This window comes from Cladosporium halotolerans (genome assembly GCF_011745625.1).
Source record: "Cladosporium halotolerans strain TM138-S3 chromosome Unknown Sca24, whole genome shotgun sequence".
NCBI classification, from domain to species: domain Eukaryota; kingdom Fungi; phylum Ascomycota; class Dothideomycetes; order Cladosporiales; family Cladosporiaceae; genus Cladosporium; species Cladosporium halotolerans.
In genome coordinates, this window is record NW_027191475.1 from 56,564 (window position 1) to 72,238 (window position 15,675).

A 15,675-nucleotide genomic window follows, 5' to 3' on the forward strand; every position below is an offset into this window, starting at 1 on the left:
GCGGTATCGGCTCACGTAGCCCTCCGGGCGCCTACTTAGCTCCGCTAGATTACGGCGGTTTTGAAAGCGGCGGGCGTAAGCAACTAGCACCTCAGGGCTCTCGGTAAATCGCACTGTATCTGTTAGCGTTGATGACTATCGAGGGGCCTTTGACACATACCCTCGAGGCCTTCAAGAAGATAGCCGAATGTTGCTTCCGGCGTAGCAGGCGGGCTGTCGTTAGCATTGCCTTGATTGTTATTGTCATTGTCGACTTGATCCCCGGTCGCACGGCTGGGTTGATCGTTCGGCGCCGCCATCTCAGCGCTGTCGCGGTTGCTGGTGTTTGTTGTACCGCACAGGTTGCCGAGAGGGAGTCGAGGATCGTACATGCGCTGTCGGCACGACTACGTTGACAACAAAAGTGCAGCCACAGGGAGGGTGGACGTGACTGTGCGATGTTGGCAAAGTATGTGGAGGTCGTGGTGCAGGCAGAGGAAAGTAGGCGGACGGAGGGTCGGTTGGGAGGTTGAACAACAAACGGACGCAGTTGGAAAGCACAGGACTCCTTGAGCACGATCGCGTGCTAGTGAATGACAACGGGAAAGCATCTGACTTCGGCTTGACAAGGTTCCGGACGGGTGAAGCGTTTGCCTCGTGAAAATTGTGAGTGAAGTCTGGCGCGTCCAGAGGACTTTATTCACTGTAACTCTAACCCTCAATCCACACGCGCTGTCAGCTGTAACAAGGTTGAACGACGAAGCAGACTTACACGTATCGACTAGTTAATCGAATGCTGCTCAAGTTATAGCTAGCTTGCACATTTTTCAGGATACTGCAAGTGTAATAGACGGCTTGTACGTGTTGCAGGACACCACACATGATATAGCCAACTTGTATGTGTTGCTAGATGCTACACATGTTTGTCGCTAACTTGGAGATGTTAAGAACATCTTGTGGGTCTTCCAAGATGCTTTGGGACCGAATCTGACGTATAGGGATCTTCCATACATGCCTCAAGCAAATAGCATACACTTCCATGAGATGAAGTGGCGATGGCGGACTTAGACAAAGGGGCAAGCTGCGCTGAAACAAAGATCAAGAATGGGCTGCATTAGGACTTTCATGATTCACACCTCATGGAAGAGCGGTCTCGCGGCAAGTGCGAAATAGATGACAAACGCTTCACTACGGACTGTCAGCCAAATGGCGGATTGGGCGAACATAACTGAATAGTGGGGATGGGGCAAGTGTCAACGCTACAACAAGCAATTTTGGCAGAATTGAGAAGTGAATATGTCCGCAGATACGCAGGCTTCCGCTCCAATTTGTGTGCCTTTCAGCTCGCAGTCAAGTGCTGAATCCATTACATGGTGAACAACAGCCTAGTTGGCCGCGAATGTGCGAAGGACGCCTCTCCCGGTGGTAGAGTGGATTGACGAACGTCCCATCTGTTCGAAGAGGTAGGGATTTGATAAACTCAAGCTTTGGGGCCGCATTTCAGATTGAGAAGGCGGTTTGCACAGTGTTTGTGATATAACAGCGTATTGTTCGTAGATGTGAAGTCGAAATCCTCGGGGGAAGCTGAGAGCGATTGCCGAGCACTGACCGAGCGCGCGCGGACAACAACACCATCGTTGTCCCTAGCACCAGACCCCGCCCATGCCAGGAAAGCTACCAATATCCCCTGCTTCTGATGCATACATTAGGGCGGGGACCTCTTTGCAAATGCTCTTCCGAGCCAAAGACTGACGCGGAAGAGCTAGACGCGCTGGAATGTGAATTGAGTTTACTGTTGACAGTATGATCACAATGCAGGGAGGTTTTTCTCGGATTCCAAGACCTTGACGCTATGCAGCACGCGGTTTGCCGTTCCGATGCTGGCTCATCGCCATGAACCACGCTCAACCCTCAGCTTGCGACTGCCGTGGAAAGCCAGCGACAATGGAGAAAGACGCCCACATCAAAGCCACCGGTCCATCCGATAATGGATGCCCGTTCACGCTCAAGATACCAACAATTGTGTCAAGCCCCCTGATACATGCGAGCTGGGCTTCTACGGCACCTCGTGAAGTGCTGAGCTGTAAGAAGAGCCTGGGAAACATTAAAGAGACGTATGAGCGTCGGAACATGCGGAACAATGGCCTGAGAGGACAAAGGTTATATTGAAGACGTTTTTGGCGACTCCAAGGTTCCTTCGTCCGCCCAAAGCAATCGCGTTTCGAGGCGCTGGGTTGGTATAACAAAGGCACAGTACGTTTCTTCCCCGCTGTGATGGTGGGACTTGATGTTTCAGCAAGATAGTCTCAAAGGTATCAGCTGTCTGTTGGTGAGGAAGGTGGAGGAAGAGCTTTGTAGTGGACGTGATTAACGTGCAGCCGCCTTTCACAGAGGCTTTAGAGATTGGAGCATAGCCGTACAGTTGTTGGAGCACAGATGTGTAGTTATTGGAGCTAAGAATCTGGGTGGTCATTCCGTGCTGAAGAGCCTCATATTGCTGAATGGCGTTGCAGAATCTACAAAATCGTAGGCATTCACAGCAAATTCATTCTGAACTCCTCGGATCGGCCGCAAACTCTGCGACGGCAGTTCAAGCTCAGTTTCACCGTTTTCAGGAGGTTACAGAGACTCAGGTTGCATACCAATATTACTTCCATCCGTTCCTGGCGGGTTTGGCCAGATCTTCCTCGGGTTCTAGCCGCCAAAGGTCGAAGGGCCCTCTCTGCGCCTTCTTTCCAGGCATTTGGGCAGCTTCTCGCTCGACCCCTCTTCTCCAAACCTCGTTCACAGCAATTGCGGTGCCAGAACACCGTGTATCAACACAGAGAACATGGAGGCTTAGCCAGCAGTTCATGCCTTCAAGGGGCTGTAAAATAGGTCACTGGCGAGCATTGCCTCTGAACCTCCCAAAGAAGAAACGAGGAAATTGATACTGACAAGTCAGTCACTCGACCTTTCTGCTCTCTGGCTACATTTACAGCCTTCTTGGCGTTGAACCACATGTAAGAGGTAAGGGTTTTCCAAGCGGCCGCAGTGGCTCTCATCACCGTACATCCGTCTCTCGACTCCACACCTATAGTGCGAACGAAGAGATCCAACCGAGAGCATTGCTCTGACCAATTTCGCTTCCCAGCGGCCCAGAATGCTGCTCCAATCACCGGTCAGAGCGCTATCTATGCGTTGACAACGAAACTTCATTGCCACGGAGCTGCGGAAGCAAGGGAGCAAGTGGTACTACCGGCAAAAGCGAAACGAGGAAGCAGTACAAGGCATTTCCTACAGAGAACACCATGACCGAATGTTGCTCGCATCGATAGAAGGCACCGCTCGAGCTTTTAAGAGGCGTAGACAAAGGTACAATATGTCAGAGACAATTAGGGCAGAATACACAGCAGTAATCGGCAAATGATCATTCCATCGCAATATTGAGTGAGTACCTCATTGGTCGCTAAAGAGGCCGCGGGGTTCAGACATTAGAGCTCTGAATCTTATTGATCATCTGGCGAGGTGATGCACATTCAACAAGGGAAAGCTCTTCTCCAGCGACAGACTTCGGCCAGAGCTCCCCTATTTCGAAAGTGAACCATCTCAACGAAACGCCCTTCTTTACGTTCGTCGGCAAAAGACCATCACGCCCTCAAACCGACATTAAACCCGCACAGGAGTGCCCTCAGCCAACAACCCAGGTCCCTTCGATCCATCTCCACTGGCCAAACTCTTCCTCCGTAGTTCGTTTATCAAGGCAGCACCATGCGCCACGCGTTCACAAATGCCGCCTTCTCAGAAGCTTCCTCCTGTTCGCCGCACACAGGCCTTGCAAGCAAATTCCTGCTTTCCACTGTTGAGAGTCCACATGTGGCAACGGTCCGAAGATCAAAGAACACAAGAGCTAGACAATGAAGATAGGACGGAGAAAGAGGATGGGGGAGTACAGACTACGGCGCCGGGAGGCTAAAAGCACCAGGTGGCACTGTGGCGAGAAGGCAAGCCCTCTAGATGATTCCGTGATAAAACAAGGTTGAGGCTTCTGCTTCTCTTGAGCCGCAAGGGCTCTGTCGAGGCGCTCATGGCCACCACCAAATACCAATCGGTGGATCAGGCGTGGGGGAAGAAAGGCCCTCAAGGCATTACAAGATGCAATTCACTGTGAACAATATCTGCTCGCGGTCCGCAACCCATTCGCCTGCCGTGGCGAAAGTGCATCATCCTCATGCTCGATCTTCCGGCAACCATGAATCCAGTCCACGCGCGAGGGCAACAGCAGACTTTTTCGATGGAACACGATTCACAGGTCGCGCTTCTCCCTCATACCCTTGAAAAGTTTCGTTTCGAACGACAAAGACCCTCGGCTGTTGGCCCGCGAAGAAGACACCAGTATCCGCAGGGACCTCTTCCTCATATGCCCTGCGAGCGCACTCTGTCTTCGTTGGCGGAGAGTTCAGGATTAAGAACTTCGAATAGACCGCCGCTGGAAACACATTCTGGCCATACTTGCTAGCCTCACAGCTGAAACCAGCAACGCTAGGATCCCCTTCCCGATCCATGTTCTTGAACTTTCGGAAAGATTGAAGAAGTGAGGACGCAGCGAGCCTCCACAATTTAGGGGCACTACAAAGCTTTATCAGAAGTGCAGAGGCCAGACCAGTAGAAACCAGACCACAATATTACAAGATATCTCTGAGCAAGCTCTTACCTCTGAGCACTTGCGAGCTGCCGGCGTTCCCGGTGGTATTGTCCAGCCCATCGATCTGCACATGCTGGGCAACCTTTGCTCCACCTGACTGGCTATGGAACAAGCGAGAATACCGAAGCCCAAAGAGAATCCTTGGGTAAGGGTGGCGGGGCCCTGGGCAAGAGACGCAATGTCGAGGCGGACACCTTTGAGGAGGCGGAACAAGGCGGCGTCCCAATTCGCCTGGTGCTGGCAAGGAGATTCACTCCAGTCGATATCCGTTTTGGAACGTGCGTTGCGCATTTTCATTTGCTTGAGGAACCCCTGGCAAATGCCGCGCGGCTGGGAGGAAAGGGCAAGGATGGGAAAGCGAGAGGTCGGCGCGGACCTGCTGGGCAGACAGTGTGGCAAACACTGCTGCTGCGTTGTAATTCTAAACGGGGAAAGGGGCATTGAGAATGTCAAAGGTAGGAGTGCTTTTTCTTTTATTCGTACATCGCCGGGGGCATTCTGCTGCCCAGCTCTCTTGTAATCTGTACAGGTCTAAATACACAATTCAAGGGCCATGATAATCAAGCTCAAGAGCTCCTCTACTCCTCGCCCTTGGCCCTGTAGTTATCAGCCTCGTACCTCTTTCCTCTGAACGCCCACACGCCAAAGTTGCCACAGCTGACATCACCCGGATCCAAATCGTTCAGGTCCCACCTCAGACTCCTGAAGCGGTTCTCGCCAGGCTCAAGCAGCAGGTCCATCTCGCCGCCGGCCTGCGTCTTGACCCAGTCGATGTCGCGCTTCATGTCAAAGTCCGTGTAGCCCGTGCAGATGACGGGGACCTTCATGTCGAGCAGCTTCGGCAGCGTCTGCTGCCACTCGTGCGAGCTGGCCGGGTGACCGAGGCCCGGGTGGAAGCAGACGACAGCGTCGAAGTACGGGTCGAAGGGGCCGAAGTGTTGCGCCTCGTGCAGCGTGTGGAAGTAGTCGACGTAGGTGCTGATTTTCATCTGGCCGCCCAGGCGGTCTTCGACGATCGCGCCGAAGGGGTTGGACGGCGTGCGCTCTGGCAGAGGGAATTCGTGGTCGCGGTTCGCCATGCTCTCGGGGCCGATGAAGATGAGGTGGAAGGAGATGCGGGGGAAGAGGTGCGAGAGCTGCAGCCATACTTCGCGGGGGAGAGAAGATTCTGCGCGAGCGCCGAGTATGAAGATGCGAACCGGTGGCGGGTTTGGTCGGAGACCCTTGACGGTAATATCGGCACCGGAGCGCGGGGGATGCAGGGTGTAGCGGAGTGCTGGGAGCATGCATTAGTATCAGTTGGATGGAAGATGGGGCGCGCGTCGACTTACCACTCATAGACCTCAGGCCCTCTGACGTTAACCTTCCGCTTTTTGAGATATTATACGGGCTCAATTCGTGCAGCACGCTGCCCACAGTGATAGGGTAGGTCAACAACCTTGTAACCTGTCTCATTGCCCTCTCGTCGTTGACAGCATTGAACTCTCGCGAGTACATGAGGGTATCCCAGTTCGTCAAGTTGACTTGCGCCTCGTCCATTGTGGCCGCTGGATATTCGAATTCGGGAAAGAAGCGCCCCGAGACCAGGTCGTGATCATCCTCGTTGATTTCCCTGAGCTGGTCGCAAATCTCAAGATGTGCTTCGTAGTCGTCGGCAAAATGCTCTTCGGAGCAAGAAACAGGAATGCCACAGTCGGGGCATTCATAACGAACATGGGCCGGGGGGAGAGAGCCTGTCTTTCGCGATTCCAAGTCATTGGGGGAGGTTGGTGTGCGCGTCGCCTGGTGCTCTGGATGGGGACAGTATGCGTTCTGCTTCATGACAGCCGCCCTTTGGCGAATGGCTGGAGACGGCGAGTTGGAAAATGAGTGGAATAGATTGTTCGGCTGCAGCATGACCTGGCTCCCGTCTCTTTGCTTGTCCGTAGTCCTCCCCCGAGGCGTCGAGTACGGCGGTGCCTCATTTGCGGGTTGGTGCAGCGAGTCTACGCCAGGAGCTGCGCTTTGCCGGGCAGAGTGGTGAATCTGGCGTTGCTTCGAAGATTGTACAGCGGCGGAAGATGCAAAAGTACGGCGATTCGCGGCATGCCGGGCGGCAGGACGGGCAGCAGGCACTGCGGCCATGCGCAGGCATCTTGTGCAGATGTTCTTGGACGCCATAGCCGAGATTGTTGCTTGCATCCGACGCAGTCTCGCAATGGACGAGGCTCGTTGACGTCGATCGAAGCGTGGGAGGGCCCGAAGGAGATGGACAAGCCGGCGCCGGCTCGGCGAGCGATGATGGCTGGCCGCAGCTCCCCGCGTGTCGGTGGTTGCTGGCGGCCTCGCTAAGATTTGAGCGACTATCGACTTCAAGGGCGAGGATCCTTGTTGCTGCTGCTCCGCGCATTGCACCGCAACGTCTGTCGCTTCACTTACGCCGGGCGCGAACAGAAGGAAGAGCGATACTTCGGGAGGGGACACACGATTTTGCGCGCAACATACGGGCCCGGCGCGTACTTGAAGAAAGAGCGCGGGATAAACCACCAGGACACCGGACACGAGAAGGAACCGGCGTGCTTGCTTGGATCCACGATTACAGGCTACGGGCTTCCAATTCTCACGCGGCCGGAAATCCACAGCTGTGCTGTCACTGTCGTTGCTTGAGCCGACTGCGACTTTGGGGTCCTGAGGCGCCGACTGAGTCTACGTCGCCGCCTGCGTTTTCCCTGCGAGCCACCGCCCACCGCCCACCACCCACCGGTCGCAACACCGACATCGTCTTCCTTCCGCCTCGCGGCCAGCCCAAAAAACACCGTCGACCATCCCTGAGCGCCACCCCGCAGGCACGAGCTCGTGCGAGCGCTTGCTAGAATGGCTAATATCCATACTAGTCAAGTGTTCTACTCGCTCACCCTCGAGGCACCTTCTGCGCCTACGGCAGCATGTCTGTGCAACGTGATCCCTGAGCTCAGGACTACAGAGCCGCAGCTCTTCGAAGCGCGCGGCGACAAGGTCTATCTCAAACGCTTGGTGGTCACCGATCATGACTCGAAACTGGAGACTATACTGGAGCAAAATGTGTTCAGCATCGTGAGGGACGTCGGCTCCTTCAAGATTCCTGGTACCAAGGAAGGTATGTTTAGCTCTTGCTATTTCGCCCGATATGCATAACGATGGAGCGCTCGCGGGCACCACGGCATTACAATGAGCCCCTGCCATTTGTTAGTGCCGTGGCAGCCATGCACATGTCAGCCTCGAGAAAATGGGGCCTCTTCCGGAATTCGAAGCTTGATCGCACCGTTCTCTATTCATCACAATTCATGTGTCGCTAGCAAGGCCGGAGCGCAATCATTAACATATCGTCCCAGATTTTCTTACCATTTCTTCCGATTCCGGGAGAATGGTCATGCTTCGTTACGACATCGAGCGCAACCGCCTCGAAGAGATCCACCTCGAGACTTTTGGCAAGTCCGGTATTCGTCGAACAATTCCCGGCCAGTACCTGGCGGTAGATCCGCGAGGTCGCTGTTTGATGATGGCTTCGGTGGAGAAAAACAAGGTCTGCTACATCTTCCAGCGCCGCCCTAGCGGCGAGATCACAATATCCAGCCCACACGAAGCCAATCAGTCTAACCTGCTGTGTACCGACTTGTGCGCTCTCGATACTCACTGGTCACACCCGATGTTTGCTGCCATTGAAGTCGACTATGCTGCAGTCGAAAATGGCTCCTCATCGCACAGCATTTCCCAGAAGTCACTGAATTACTACACCGTTGATCTCGGTCTCAACCACGTCGCCAAATCCTGGACTGCGCCTTGCGATCCGACTGCGAACAAAATCTTCACCGTTCCGGGTGGGACCGAGGGGCCTTCTGGTGCGCTCGTCTGTGCAGAGGGCCGATTGTACTACATGCACAAAGGGATGCAAGCGCCCCTTACCATCCCAATCCCTCAGCGCCAGGGTGCCTTAGAGACGGCACGCTCCCGATACATCGTGTGCGGAAGCATGTTCTGCAACAAGAAGCGACAGTCGTTCTTTTTCCTGCTCCAGACAGACGACGGCGATGTCTTCAAGCTCACGTTAGAAATGACTCGTGTCGCCAAAACCAAGTGGACGGTCGATTTCCTGCGCTTACGATACTTCGAAACCTTGCCCCTGGCCCGCTCCATGCTGATTATCCAAACCCCTGCATTCCTCTACGTCCTTGCTGAAACTGGGCCCAGCATGTTGTACCACATAATGGGGCTGGCTGATGACGAAGATTTTGAGCCGTGGAATTCATTCGATTCAGCCACTTTTGCAGATCATCGACACAAACTCGAGCCGCTTTCGTTCAGGCCACGAGACCGGCTCAAATATTTGTCCCATGAACTTGAAATACCCGCCTTGCACCCACTCATGCGAACCGACGTCGAGAACCTGACTGGAGAGGACACACCACAAATTTACGCCATTCAAGGCCGGGGTCACAACTCAGTATTCAAAACGATTCGCCACGGCGTTTCTGTCGAAGAAATCGTGGCCAGTCCATTGGGTAATGTTCCATACGATAAGATCTGGTCCATGAAACGGGCTGTCGACGATGAGTATCATTACTACATCCTCCTCAGCAGCTCTTACACTGATCGCACCACGGTGCTGGGCATTGGCGATGAGGTGGAGACTTTGGAGGACACTTCCTTCCTCGCGAGCCGTGCGACCATCACTGCTGCGCAGATGGGTGAGGACTCACACGTCCAAGTCCACGCTCGGGGTGTCCGCACGATCAGCGGAAATGGTGCCGTTGCTGAATGGCCATGTCCTACTCACTGCACCATCGCCGTTGCTGCTGCCAATCAGCGGCAGTTGATCCTTGGTTTGAGCTCTAACGAGTTGGCATTCTTCTTCATGGGAACGAATGGCGAGCTTAATGCGCTCGAGGACTTCCCAGAAATGAGTGATCGTATCACCGCTATCGGCATTGGCCCAACCCCGAAGGGTCAGCAGCAGGCGAAGTACGGAGTCGTTGGCTGCGAAGACAAGACTATCCGTGTGCTCTCTACCGACCTGGATAGCCCGCTAGAAGCTCGGAGCGTTCAAGCGCTTTCAGACGTACCTACGAGCATCGAAGTCGTCGAGATGGTCGACCCCAAGTCTAACGGCTCCGTCACCTATGTTCACATTGGTCTCAAGTCCGGGCTCTACCTTCGCGCCATTATCGATGAAGCGACAGGCGAATTGTCCGACGTGCGCACCAAATTCCTTGGCCACAAGCCTGTCCGCATCTTCCCCATGGAGATTGAAGGTCAGCAATGCGTGATTTGCTGTTCTTCACGGCCGTGGGTTGGCTTCAATCACCCCATTTCGAAACTCTACACAATGACGCCGCTGGTTACTGGGCCAATGACGGCAGCATCTTCATTCATCAGCGAACACATATCCGGCATATGTGGCATCGCAGACAGTGATCTTCGGTAAGTGCCTGCAATGTGACATACCGTTTGAATATCAAGCTAACATGCGCCTATAGCATCTTCAACCCGCCGAGATTGGGCGAGCGCTTCGTCCATGAGTCTGTGCAACTCGAAAATACGCCACGCAACTTCGTCCGCAACCCGTGGTTTCCTCTCTACTACGTCATTGAGAGCGACGGCAACACACTCAGCAAGGCGACGGAAAATGCCCTTCTTAGCGAAATGAGCGATAAGCAACATGCACTGCCGCAGATTGGCCAACCTTTCGCGCCTCATCATTGGGCATCGTGTGTGCAAGTCGTTGATCCAATCAACTCCAAAATCGAGTCCACCGTCTATCTCGAGGACAACGAAACCGCCCTATGCTGCGCCTGTGTTGGGTTTGAAGCACGTGACTGGGAAGTGTATCTCCTGGTCGGCACCGGCCAAGACATGGACGTCAGCGTAAAGGAGACCGGATACCAAGGTCGCGGCGGCGGCTTCTTGCATGTTTACAGGCTCATGGACGCAGGCACCCGCCTCGAGTTCCTGCACAAAACGCGCTTTCCGGAGCCTATTCATGCCATCGCAGGCTTTCAAGGCCGTGTTGCCGTGGGCGTCGGCGCCGAACTGCTCATTTATGACATTGGCACCAAAGCCATGCTCCGCAAGACCCGTGGCGCCAAGGTCCCTAACAGGATCGTGACTATCAACACTATGGGAAACAGACTGGTTTGCGGAGATGTTGCAGAGTCGGTTTCTTACGTGGTCTACAAGCCCACAGCAAACCGCCTCATTGTTTTCTGCGACGACTTCATCCGTCGCTGGACTACCACCAACACCATGGTCGACTACGAGACCACTGTTGGCGGCGACAAGTTCGGCAACATCTGGAGCGTGCGCTGTCCGGAAGAGGTATCCGCAGAGGCCGACGAGGATGGCATGGGCGGCTTCATTGTCAACGAGCGCTCGTTCCTCAACGGCGCCCCCTACCGTCTTGACGAAAAGGCCCACATCTTCGTCAACGACGTCCCTATGACCGTCAAGCGCACGCCCCTCGTCCCTGGTGGACAAGACGTCGTTTTCTGGTCCGGCATCAGCGGCACAATGGGCGCCATGATACCGTTCGTCGCACGCCAGGACGTCACCTTCTTCCATCTCCTGGAGATTTACATGCGCAACAGGAAGGAGCTTGAGCAGATCGATAAGTGCAACCCGCCGCTCACGGGCCGCGACCAACTCACTTATCGCGGATACTACTCGCCCGTGCGGGGCTTCATCGACGGCGACTTCTGCGAACGCTTCTTGACGCTCCCGCCTGCGGCCAAGCAGTGGGTTGCGACTGAAATGGAGAATTGGGAGGTTCCAGAGATCGAGAAGAGGATTGTGGAGATGAGAACCAGAGCCGCTTTCTAAGCCGGTTGCTTCTGGTGGAAAAAAAACTGCGGAACTTTGGATTTTGCTGTGTTGGGAAAGCGAAGGCCCTCACTTTCAGATTGTGTCGATGGCATGCCGATGGCGTTGTCTCACAGCTTTGGACGCTCTGAGGCCTTGAAAATGTGCTTACGATACCCACCATGGAATGAACGGGAAATAATGCAAAAGTGTACAATAGCAACTCGACAAATCAAAGCCTATTCAGGCACGTGCGTATTGGCATTGCAGTAATCGCGTGATATCATTGACTCAGCGTTGGCTCTACTGTTCGCTTCAGCTGTATTATCCACCAACCTCATGCAAGTCCCCATCATAAAGACTCCTCATCGCGCACTCCCCTTCAACCTCTCCTCTCCCAACCCAACACCCCTCCTCCGCCCCTCAACAATCGCATTCAAACACCTGCCCATCGCCTCCAAATCCCCCAGCAAAGTCACATGCCCCCTCTCACTACTCACCACCCCTCCCCTGACAACCCGGTACCCCTCCGGCACCATCGCCGCCTTCGCCAACACAACTCCATCCCCGCTCGCGAACGCCAGCGCATCGTACGCGTCCGCGTGCTTAATCCCCTCGCGCCCACTTACCCTAGCACCGTACACCGTCGGCGTGTTGCGCCCGTACACGACGGCTGTCGGCGGGTACGCGTTCGACGCCGTGTGCGGGGCGTGGTGCGCGAGCGCTTGCTTGAAGGTTTTGACGGACGCCAGCGTGCGGGTCAGGTATTCGAGGGCTTTTTCGCGCGGCAGCGTCACGGCCGTCGATATCGAGGGCGCCTGGCCCTGCTCCGGGTCGTCGGCTGAGGCGTCGATGTTGTTGTTCGCGGCTGTTTGGCTGCTGCCGCCTTGAGCGCGCATGTCGGTTGCGTCGGGCTCGGCGATGCCGCCGGCTTTGGTCGCTTTTGTCGGGTCGTTGGGGGCGTGGGCGTTGGAGGAGGTGCGGGGGCGGGAGGTGATGCTGTTTTTGCGGAGGCTGGGTAGGGCTTTGGCCATGGTCGACATGGAGCCGCTGAAGAAGCCTGTTGGTTCGGCGTGTCTCGTCAGAGGGGGCAGAGGGCGCGCGAGGCAGGGCGAGAAGCGGTTGTCGATCCAGGACTGGGGGTCGAAGAAGTCGACGGGGTATTCTTCGCCGGTCTCTTTGTCGAAGAAGCAGCGGCCGTTGAGGGGAAGGAGGGCGAAGGATGTGCGGATGGTGAAGTTGACTTGCGCGGTGAGCACGCGGCTGCTGAGGAGCACGTCGTCGCCGTTGCGGAAGGGCCCCAGGATGTTGACGCAGGTTCGGGGAACGCCAGCGTATATTACGCCTGAGAAGAGGGAGGGTTGCTGGTTTACGGCGTGTCGGGTGATCAGACCGCCGAGAGAGTGGGCAACGACGATTGCGCCTCGTTTCTCTTTGGGGACACCGGGTTGGTTGCTGGGTAATGTTGCGAGGAAGTCTTGAAGCTGCTTGCTCAAGAAGGTTGGGTGAAGTCGCCAGTCGTAGCCGTAATCGTGGACTCTGAGTTTGCCCGATCGCGCATTCTCGCAGTTCCGCAGCCGCTTGAAGAATCTCTTCGCAATGTCAACCGGGCCAATGTGCGTGAGCATTCCCCCTGGTATGACGTTATCCGCAACTCTCTCATCGTCTTCGGGCTCTATGCCAACCTCAAGGTCGACCTTGCGGATGTTAAGGCCCACTTTGACAGGAGCCCACAGTTGCCGATGGGGTGGCTGCGCTGACCTCAAGATCGACCCTCTGTAACCCCCTAGTATAACGATGTCGCCCTCTAGTTGCGAAAGCGCTTTGTGCATGTGCGGGTGAGTGAACTCAAATTTGTTGTCATGAGCAGCGGCTCGGGCAGAGGTGTAGGGTTGCCGTGTGAAGGGATCAGTAGGTTTCTGGTGGTGGGAGTTGGAAAGATCAGCAGCACTCTGCGCACGCTGTCGCGTGCCATTTGTAACAGGTTTCCTTGTCACTGAGCCGGCTCGCTCACGCAGAAAATCTGGCTTAAGGCTTGACATCGAAGGCATGCTGGGCAGTTTGACACTAGAATCTGCCCAACTGTCCTTGATGGCCTTCATCCTGTTATTCACTTGGGCAGAGACATCGGTGAATCTCGTGTCATCGCCTAATGAGGAGGCACGAGACATGGTCCTCGCCGTAGTCAATGAGTCATCAGAAGCAGAGCGTCGGAGATATGTCTTTCTTGATCGCAAGCTTGCGAGCTCAGGGCGGGTCGGAAGGTCTCCCACTGTTCCATTGACCTCCTCGGGATCTGGAGGTGAGCTGACACGACGCAGATGTCGAGCATAACTGCTTGACCTTTCGCGCTTTGAGGAGGTTTCAGAGTCGGCGTGGTTGCTGCTTGTTCGGGAGGGCCATTGGAAAGACCCCGTTAAAAAGCTACCAGATCGGCTTGATCGCTTCAGTGCTCGACCTTCAGTGTCTGCCTCATTCGCACCGTCGTTGTTCGAGCTTGAGAAAGGGGTCATCGATGAGAAATTGGGCATCTTGGGGAGTGCGCTCCGCCAGCCGGACCCCGATTCTGAATCTGATGATCCTCTCCTTCTATTGAATCGCAGGCCATCTCTGAGGAATTGCCTTGTTTGGTCTGACCGCTGAAATCTACGTGGGACTGCTCGCCATGGCGATGGCAGACGGGCATTCGTCTTCGCTGGTGACCGAGCTACCTTCCGGGCCTCCCTCGCCTCAGCAGCTTCAGCCTCCGCCCTTCTGTCTTCGGTGTCCTCCTTCAGCTCCTGTGGATTGGCTTCAAAGACTGGCTGCTGAGCTCCCGCCTCAGCATGAGCCGCTTCTGTCGAGATGTTCGCGCTGTCATCTGCAGGCTCTCTTTCCGCGTCCTCAACTCCATCTCCAAAAAATCCTCCCGCCTCTTCGATAGCAGCCGCTCTCTCCAAGGCCGGAGTCTGCGGTGAAGTCAGGCGCGAATGCTGCGGTCCAAAGCTCACGTCCAGCACCCTTCTCGCATCTTTCGAAGGAACCCCTTCAACATCCGACAGGTCATCTCCAGAGGACGTGTTGCTGGTGTCGTAGATCAGGTTGTTGTAGCCGATGTCCTTGAGGGCCCGCGGTTGACGCTGCGGGGCAGCGAACGTGAGTCCGTCATCTTCGTTCGTCATGTCAGCTTCTCGAGTAGCGATAATGCATGAGGGTGTAGAGAGAGCGCGCAGGTAGCGGATAGAGAAGACAAGGCGATAAGAGACAACGTTGTTTTGAGCAGAGGCCGCCGATCAATTTCACTAAACTCCGTGAAACCGATCCTGCCGGCCATACACGCTTCACGCGAACCCACCGTATTCCATACTGAGGAGGCGCAGCAGCAAGCAGGCCAGTGACAGATGCCAGCCGGGCGTTCCGTAGTGCGGGCAGCATCGTTAGGGCGTTTGGCTGGACTCGGACTCGGGACACATAGCGAGGGCGGCGTGAGCGGCGTGAAAACATGCGGATCTCTATGTCATCATTGACCAGCGCCCATTGGCCGTTACACCATGCGGACAGCTGCAGCGGAACCCTAATTAAGCCTCAAAATGGAGAAGTCTATCCGCGCTGCCGGGCACTCCGCTCATGCTTATGAATGCGTGTGCATCCCCCTTTCTCTTCCTGTGCTGTGCTGTGCCAGCTTGTGAAGACAAATTCACCATGCGGACAGGCAACAAAGCAAACATGGAAACACCAGACGTCAACGAAATCTCTCTCTTCTCTTTGCTCACCGATGCTCCATTTTCTGCGTGGCCGGCGGCATTTTCCCGGCCTGGATTCTCGCGTACGGCAGGGCACAGGCTTCCTTTGAACGCCGGACCGAACTTCAGTCTCCCGTTGCTTCAGGCAGTGGAGTCTGTGTGAGCCAGTATCTCTGCATTCGACGAGGTCCTCGCCGTTAGGCAGCCTTGTGGCTTACCAATCTGGGCGACGTGCCCTCCGTCAAGGTGAGGTACCGTGCCCTGTGCTGATTGTGAAATACGCCCCTGCGAAATGCCTCAGCGGGTTGCTCCAACGATTCTAGTGTCCTCTGCAATTTTGCCGCTGTGAAAGGCTGCTCCAGAAGTGTGGCTAGCGAGGTGTGTCATGTTCCCTCCTGCAGTATCCCCCTACATCGTCTGTCAGCCAGAGAGTTGCCCCAGACCAAATCGTATGTTGATGATGTGCCAGAATTGATATCT

General features: G+C 55.3%; 3 protein-coding genes across 3 annotated transcripts; 1 reads left to right on the forward strand and 2 right to left on the reverse strand.

Annotated features, from left to right (window-relative positions):
• Positions 1–5,110: 5,110 nt before the first annotated feature.
• WHR41_06841 (uncharacterized protein) lies at positions 5,111–6,886 on the reverse strand. The gene is made up of 2 exons (XM_069375446.1): positions 5,995–6,886; positions 5,111–5,939 (listed from the first exon to the last, which is right to left on the reverse strand). The coding sequence occupies exons 1-2, from the start codon at positions 6,842–6,844 to the stop codon at positions 5,242–5,244; spliced, it is 1,548 nt and encodes a 515-aa protein (XP_069227753.1). The 5' UTR covers positions 6,845–6,886; the 3' UTR covers positions 5,111–5,241.
• Positions 6,887–7,035: 149 nt separating this feature from the next.
• Positions 7,036–11,737, forward strand: WHR41_06842 (uncharacterized protein). Its single transcript, XM_069375447.1, has 3 exons — positions 7,036–7,778; positions 8,014–10,099; positions 10,156–11,737. Exons 1-3 carry the CDS (start codon positions 7,517–7,519, stop codon positions 11,492–11,494), a joined length of 3,687 nt encoding a protein of 1,228 aa, XP_069227754.1. The 5' UTR covers positions 7,036–7,516; the 3' UTR covers positions 11,495–11,737.
• A 101-nt stretch (positions 11,738–11,838) lies between these two features.
• Positions 11,839–14,634, reverse strand: WHR41_06843 (uncharacterized protein; the record flags this gene model as incomplete). The annotated part of the gene is made up of 1 exon (XM_069375448.1): positions 11,839–14,634. The coding sequence occupies one exon, from the start codon at positions 14,632–14,634 to the stop codon at positions 11,839–11,841; it is 2,796 nt and encodes a 931-aa protein (XP_069227755.1).
• Positions 14,635–15,675: the final 1,041 nt, after the last annotated feature.

Coding starts and splice junctions, on each gene's coding strand:
- WHR41_06842 (XM_069375447.1), top strand. CDS start 7,517: ATGGCTAATATCCATACTAGTCAAGTGTTCTACTCGCTCACCCTCGAG. Junction 7,779..8,013: donor GATTCCTGGTACCAAGGAAG/GTATGTTTAGCT, acceptor ATATCGTCCCAG/ATTTTCTTACCATTTCTTCC. Junction 10,100..10,155: donor ATCGCAGACAGTGATCTTCG/GTAAGTGCCTGC, acceptor ATGCGCCTATAG/CATCTTCAACCCGCCGAGAT.
- WHR41_06841 (XM_069375446.1), bottom strand. CDS start 6,844: ATGCAAGCAACAATCTCGGCTATGGCGTCCAAGAACATCTGCACAAGA. Junction 5,940..5,994: donor GGGCCTGAGGTCTATGAGTG/GTAAGTCGACGC, acceptor GCATGCTCCCAG/CACTCCGCTACACCCTGCAT.